Here is a 6,611-nt window from a genome sequence, read left to right on the forward strand (position 1 = left end):
ATCACGCCCGGTATGTCCGATGGCCAGTCCCGCTATGGTCGTGCCATCAGTTAACCCTTCGCGTGCCTGGTTTAAACAAACGAAAAAATATTGATGTCCTGATGGATATGGAGGATCAATGTAGCCAACATTTTAAACAAATATTAGACTATTGTTTCTTATTTTTTTTATTTTTACTTTTAATTATAATTTAATGAACCCAAAGAAGGAAACACGAGAAGCAGTTAGTGATGCAGTTACAGCAACTGATACAAATAAAAGAAATAAAGCAGTAATTTTGATTTTTGGTACGTTTAGTATCAGGTTTGTTTTAGAAGAGAAGAATTAAAGGAAAGAAATTAATCAATAATAAATAAATATGGGAATTAAAATAAACAACATTTATTTTAATAGCAAGAAAACAAACGCGTCCGTGTTCCTCCTGCAGGAGAAGGTCCTCCACAACATCATGCCCATCTTCACCTTCATGGGCGCCAGCATCATGCGGCTGGACGACAGCTACAGCTTCAGAGTCATCGACAAGACGGTGCAGATGGTCATACCTGCTCTGATCCAGGTGAGGCGGCGACGGAGCCGACAAACATGCCCGTTATACACGAGTGGCGTGGCAATAACTTCCTCGCTCCTCCTCCAACAGGCCCAGCAGCTTTCCGATGGAAGTTCCGCCTCTCACGTGATGGCTGTGGTGACGAAGATCATGCACGTGTTTGCTGACGCGCTCCCCCACGTGCCCGAGCACCGGCGGCTGCCAATCCTGTTTCAGCTGGTGACCACGCTGGGTCCCGCCCGTTTCCTCTGGGTCCTAATGCTGCTCCTGTTCAAGCTGCACGCCACACAGAGCGCCGGCTCCACCAGCGAGAAGGTAAAAATCGCCTGCTTCTGTTTCTTCGGAGTTTAGCGCGTCGTTTCGTGTCTCTGCGTGTTTAACGTAGTTTATTTTGTGTTTTCGTGAGCAGGATGCGGCGCTGGAGCGAGACGTGGACTTCTGGATTTCTCTGTGCTGTCAGTTTGACATCAGCGATCAGCTGACCTCGCTCATCAACATCCTGAACTTCCTGCTGCAGCTGCCAGACGACAAAGAGGATGGTAAAACAAAACGAAAGTTTTACATCATCAATAACATAATCATGTTTGTATGGAGGACTGTAAGTGCCAAATCGAAAGAAAAAAGTGATAACAATTGTATTTTTAAAATGTGAAACTGACTCCTTTCAGAATTATTTCCTTTGTTATGATTCGTCTATCAGTTTACTTCATTTACATTTTAATCAATTAATATTAATGAGAATCCCTTACTATCACAATACGCTCCGAGTGTTTCATTTGGCAGATTTTTACTGTTACAGATGAAACACCCAGGAGCCAATCATCTGTCTTTCATTAAAGTAATAGATTAAAAATACAATGTTTAAAATAATGAACATCAAGGTAAATTAAAATATTTGCTGCTTTTATTTCTGACTCAAATTTTAGACATTTATTTTAAATTTAAGAAGAGAGGATGATATAAACGAATAACTATAAATAAAGTAAAATACTGGACTTGAAGAAACAGGTAAATTATTAAGAAAGGAAACAGAAATGTTACCACAAAGAACAATGGCTATGAAAACATGTATATAAAAGTAAATATGGTTAAAAAAAATAACAATTTGAATTTCTTTCATTTAAAATTTAGGAAATTGAATTTAAATTGAAACATAAATAAACTAATTTGTAGAAAGTACATGAGTTAATCCAAATTGAATAAATATTTGATATTTAGAATGAATGACTCTATAGAGTCATTAATTCTAAATATAGAGTTTTGGCGTGTTTGGCCCTCCGTAGTCTGATGGACTTCTGGGTTTGTCTTGTGTAGCTCCAGTGAAAAGGCCCGCCGCCCGGCGAGGAGCGAAGAAGGAGGAGGAAAAGGTGGAGGAGCTGATCTTCAGCGTGGATGCTCACGGCGGCAAAGAGCTGCGACACTTCAAGTTCCTCTCCGTGTCATTCGCGGCTCAGCTGCTCAGCTCAGCGAGCTTCATCGGGAAGGTGGGCGACTGAAGGTCAGGCGGTAAGGAGCGCGCTCGGTGCGACAACAATAAACGTTTGATTTTGTTTCAGGTCGCGGACAACAACGATGACATAGACGCATCTCTACAGCCACTGCAGCAGAGGTGAGTGATGCTGTGATGTCACGTTGTTATGTGAGCGTTTGGTGGCGTTGAAGGTGATGTCATGTTCGTGTTTCAGGCTGCTGGAGGACATCCTGCGCTACATCCACAGCATCGCTCGCTGTGTGGAGGAGAACGCCGACAAACCCACCGCCAAGTTCTGGCGAGTTCTGCTGAATAAAGCCTACGACGTACTGGACAAGGTTTGAATCCAGTTTTATTTAAACTCTTCTCGTTAACATTAACAGCAGGTCCTCCACCGTTAACCTCAGTTTCTTCTCCTGCTGCTGGAGTGAAAGCCGCCCTGCAGAGGCGCTCTAACCTGCTCACCTTTGTTCAGGTGAACGCGCTGCTGCCCACGGACACCTTCATCACGGTGATGAGGGGCCTGATGGGAAACGAGCTGGCATCGGTCAGGAGGAAGGCCATGGACCTGCTCAACAACAAACTGCAGCACAGAACACAGTGGGATGCACAGCAGGTAACAGGAAGTGATGTCAGAGTTCTCCGCAGAGCGTGTTTTGGGTATGAAACGATGACATCAACTTCCTGTCTGCCCTCAGGTTACCGTGCTCCTCCAGCTGATCGGCGACCTGCTGAACATTGTGGGCAAAGATCACAGGAAGGTCGTGGACGGAGCGGAGCAGGCCATCAACCGCCAGACGGCGCTCTTCAGCCTCAAGCTGCTCTGTCGCAGTTTTGGGTCCGACCACCATGAGACGTTTGTGCCCGTGCTGTTGCAAACCGTGGAGCTCGTCGCGGCGGCAGAGGAGGAGAAGAACGTGACGGGCAGCGCTCTGCTCTGCATCGCCGAGGTGGTCAGCACACTGAAGGCCCTCGCCATCCCGCAGTTACCCAGGTCTGTCATGCCCGTCCTTCACCCTCACACGACAAGGTGGGGAAGCCGCCCTCCAGTCAGCTGACGCGTGTTTGTTTCCGCAGGTTGATGCCAGCCATACTGCACGCGCTCCAAAACAGGAAGGAGCTTCTGACCAACGAGATCTACCTGCTGAGCGCCGTCACTGCCCTGCAGCGGGTCACAGAGACGCTGCCACACTTCATCAGCCCATACCTGCACGACGCCACCTTACAGGTAACGCCGCCCCGCGAGCACTGCATCAGAAAAACAAAACAAAGGTTATAAAGGATTGCGGTGGAGCTGTGCTTTGATTGGATCGTGCTGTGCGCTCTTCCTAGCGCCTCGTTTTTTTCATCTGAAATGGTACGGCTCGATGTCGCTGCTGCTTTGAGGAGACGTGCCGATTGGTCCCAGCTCACCTGGAGTGTGACGCGAGTGTCACAGGGATTCGCTTATTCGTGATTCCTCTTCGTTCTTGCAGGTGTGTCGGCTGACCCGGCTGATGGAGACTTCCTCCTCCTCCTCCTCCGCCCAGCTCTCCATCCGTCTCGCCTCCCTGAGGAGCACCCTTGCCACCAAACTGCCCCCCAGGGTCCTACTGCCCACCATTAGCAGGTGTTACAACACTATGGTGGTCGATAAGAAGGTGAGAGTCGAGCTTCAGGTGTGTTTACTGTTTTCTACTGAAGCCGGTAAAGTTCAAAGTTTGTGTGTGCGCCTTGGCTTAAAGTTTTCCAGAAAGATCCAAAGACACTTGCTCTCATTATTGGAGTCAGTCGTTTAAAATGGCTCCACGAGAACAAATCAAACATCCACCGAAATGTGGAATCAGGGACTTAAAATCCCAAATTCTCACGCTGAGCTTGTTAAATGTCTAAAATCAAACAGCAGCAGTAATATCCTGTAATTTAATGTTTTCGTGCTTCAAGCCAGAAAAAACGTTAAAAGTAGAAATCAGCGCTAAACGGTCATCGGCGTCAAATCCCGCTCTGAGGTTCCCGCTCTGAGGTTCCCGCTCTGAGGTTCCCGCTCTGAGGTTCCCGCTCTGAGGTTCCCGCTCTGAGGTTCCCGATGGTTTTCAGCTGTTAACGTCTCGTTGTCATTTCCCCGCAGAGTCAGCTGGGGGCGCTGCTGAGCATCCTGAAGGAGCACATCGCTCACATGGAGAAAGACCAGCTCAGCTTCCACCAATCAGAGCTCACCACCTTCTTCCTCACCGCACTCGACTTCCGCTCCGAGCATTGCCAGGTCCGCTCAGCTGGTGATTGAGTAGATGTACTTAGATTACTTTACCTTTCTCACGCGTCTCTTTTGTCTTCAGGGGGATCTGGAGAAGACGGCGCAGGTCGAGGGCTGCGTGATCGACTGCCTGATCGCCATGGTGATGAAGCTGTCAGAGGTCACATTCAGGCCGCTCTTCTTCAAGGTAACCCCGCCGTGCCTAGGATTCAGCCGCCGCCCCAGTTTCCCGCCGTGTGGCGATAACTGTGTGTCTGTGCGTCTGTCCCGCAGCTCTTCGACTGGAGCAAATCGGAGCGTAAAGATCGTCTGCTGACTTTCTACCGGCTGTCCGACCGCATCGCCGACCGCCTCAAAGGACTCTTCGTGCTGTTCGCAGCAAACCTGGTGAAACCATTCGCAGACCTGCTGACACAAACCAACAGCACAGGTCTGACCTCATCCACAACTTTTCTCTTTTTATTGATTTTCAACTGTAAATTGTTACATTTATCTAAATGTTAATATTTAAACAGCTGTTTGTTGGTAAAGCAGCTGTTTCCCAGCTGTCCAAGCTTGACGGTGCTTTTGCTTCTTGCAGAGTCGCTGCTCTTCGACTCCGAGGACGATGGCGAGGAGAAGAGCTGCCTGCTGCTGCAGTACGTCCTCGACTGCCTCCACAAGACCTTCCTGTACGACTCGCAGCATTTCCTGAGCCGCGAGCGAGGCGACGCCCTGCTGAGCCCGCTCGTAGACCAGGTGAGGTGCAGACACTTCAGAGGGTGTAATATTTCTCCAAAACTGCATGACTCCACCCGCTGGGCGTGGTTTCATTGGTGACATTGAACTTGAATGGTTTCTGTGTTTGTGTCCAGCTGGAGAATCGAGTCGGTGGCGAGCAGCGATACCAGCAGCGCGTCACCCAGCACCTGGTGCCCTGCGTCGGGCAGTTTGCTGTGGCGATGGGCGACGACTCGCAGTGGAAGACCCTCAACTATCAGATCCTCCTGAAGACCAGGCACTCTGACACCAAGGTAAGGCCACCTGCACAGCTGACCGGCTCCCCTGAGCCCCGAGCGACGCCTGGAAGGCGCAGAGAAGTCGGTCAAGCTTCACTCTGACGCTGTCTGATCTCAGCCAGGCAGAGTTAATTAATACAAAGAGTTTTAAATTAGACTCTGTGTTGGTGTTAGTTATTGACTCAGCAGCTTCCTCCTCCTCCTCCACAGGTGCGTTTCTCCTCTCTGCTGATGCTCATGGAGGTGGCGTCCAAACTGAAGGAGAACTACATGGTGCTGCTGCCGGAGACCATCCCCTTCCTGGCTGAGCTCATGGAGGGTGAGGCGCACACACAGACACCGCTCATATTAACTGTTGGCTCTAAGATGTAATGTAGCTGTCGGCCACAAGAGGGCAGCACATCTCTGACAAGAGAAAACCTCTAGATCCAGATGTTTCAGAATAAAAGCATGACAGATGAAACATATTTTCACCATCATGGAGAAATATCAGTAAAGGTTCAGATAAAATACGACATCAGAGACGATAAGATGCACACAGAATGCAGTAAAATATCACATTCGTGTTTCAGTGGAGCTTCGCTCCACCTGTGAGGCCAGGTAACGGCGTAGGCTCAAACCTGCCGTTTGTTTTGCAGACGAGTGTGAAGAGGTGGAGCTGCAGGTCCAGAAGGTGATCCAGGAGATGGAGAACATCCTGGGAGAGCCGCTGCAGAGCTACTTCTAACACGCACGCTGGTGTGAAGCTTCAGCACAAACATAAATATTCTGATGTTTTTGATGTAAGAAGTAATAAACATTTGTGTCAAATCTGCTTTTTATTTACTCTGAACCTGTTTAAAGAAGGTGACATGAGTCACGCGTGGACACTGATCGCAAATCATTCCTGCTGGGCAGCGGCACCTATGGAAGCCTGCTGATGCCAACTGAATGAAACAGCTGACAGCCGTCATCAGTAACACCACTTTAAGGTTACCATGGTGATGATGTTTCAACAGGTGTCCACCTGCTTTAAAAATCACGAGTGTCCCAGATGTTTGTCCACAGCTCTGTGGTTTCCAGGTGTTACAGATGTGTCGGTGAAGCGAGGTAAAAAGAAACGCAGCGTTTCTGCTCAAACTCCTGGGTCAAGTTTAAAGGCCGGCTTGAGGACACTGATCTCACTCAGACGATTCTGGATCATAAAGGTTGGATCTGCTGGTTTTGGGGAGACCGCACTGGAAGGAAAGAGTTTTCCTGTGAACACTGTGGCTCTGACCATTTAACCCTGTCATGCATGAATTGTGACAAACTCAATCAGGATTCTTAAGTGTTTTTATTCATCTTTTCCTGCCTGTAGTTGAATAAAAACACTTAAGAATC

General features: G+C 48.5%; 1 protein-coding gene across 1 annotated transcript in view; it reads left to right on the top strand.

The window, feature by feature from the left end:
* The window catches only part of heatr1 (HEAT repeat containing 1), an 18,466-nt gene extending 12,407 nt beyond the window's left edge, over positions 1-6,059 (top strand). The window contains exons 30-46 of the mRNA XM_013915852.1: positions 428-556; positions 638-862; positions 957-1,086; positions 1,862-2,031; positions 2,104-2,156; positions 2,233-2,356; positions 2,494-2,634; positions 2,717-3,012; positions 3,096-3,246; positions 3,494-3,658; positions 4,126-4,260; positions 4,334-4,438; positions 4,525-4,681; positions 4,832-4,989; positions 5,106-5,264; positions 5,460-5,568; positions 5,888-6,059. Coding sequence (XP_013771306.1) covers positions 428-556; positions 638-862; positions 957-1,086; positions 1,862-2,031; positions 2,104-2,156; positions 2,233-2,356; positions 2,494-2,634; positions 2,717-3,012; positions 3,096-3,246; positions 3,494-3,658; positions 4,126-4,260; positions 4,334-4,438; positions 4,525-4,681; positions 4,832-4,989; positions 5,106-5,264; positions 5,460-5,568; positions 5,888-5,976 — 2,496 coding nt within the window. The 3' untranslated portion in view covers positions 5,977-6,059. The remainder of the gene's footprint in view (positions 1-427; positions 557-637; positions 863-956; positions 1,087-1,861; positions 2,032-2,103; positions 2,157-2,232; positions 2,357-2,493; positions 2,635-2,716; positions 3,013-3,095; positions 3,247-3,493; positions 3,659-4,125; positions 4,261-4,333; positions 4,439-4,524; positions 4,682-4,831; positions 4,990-5,105; positions 5,265-5,459; positions 5,569-5,887) is intronic.
* The last annotated feature ends 552 nt before the right edge of the window (positions 6,060-6,611 follow it).

Source organism: Pundamilia nyererei, unplaced genomic scaffold (genome assembly GCF_000239375.1).
Source record: "Pundamilia nyererei isolate P.nyererei 1_Seehausen unplaced genomic scaffold, PunNye1.0 scaffold00379, whole genome shotgun sequence".
NCBI lineage: Eukaryota > Metazoa > Chordata > Actinopteri > Cichliformes > Cichlidae > Pundamilia > Pundamilia nyererei.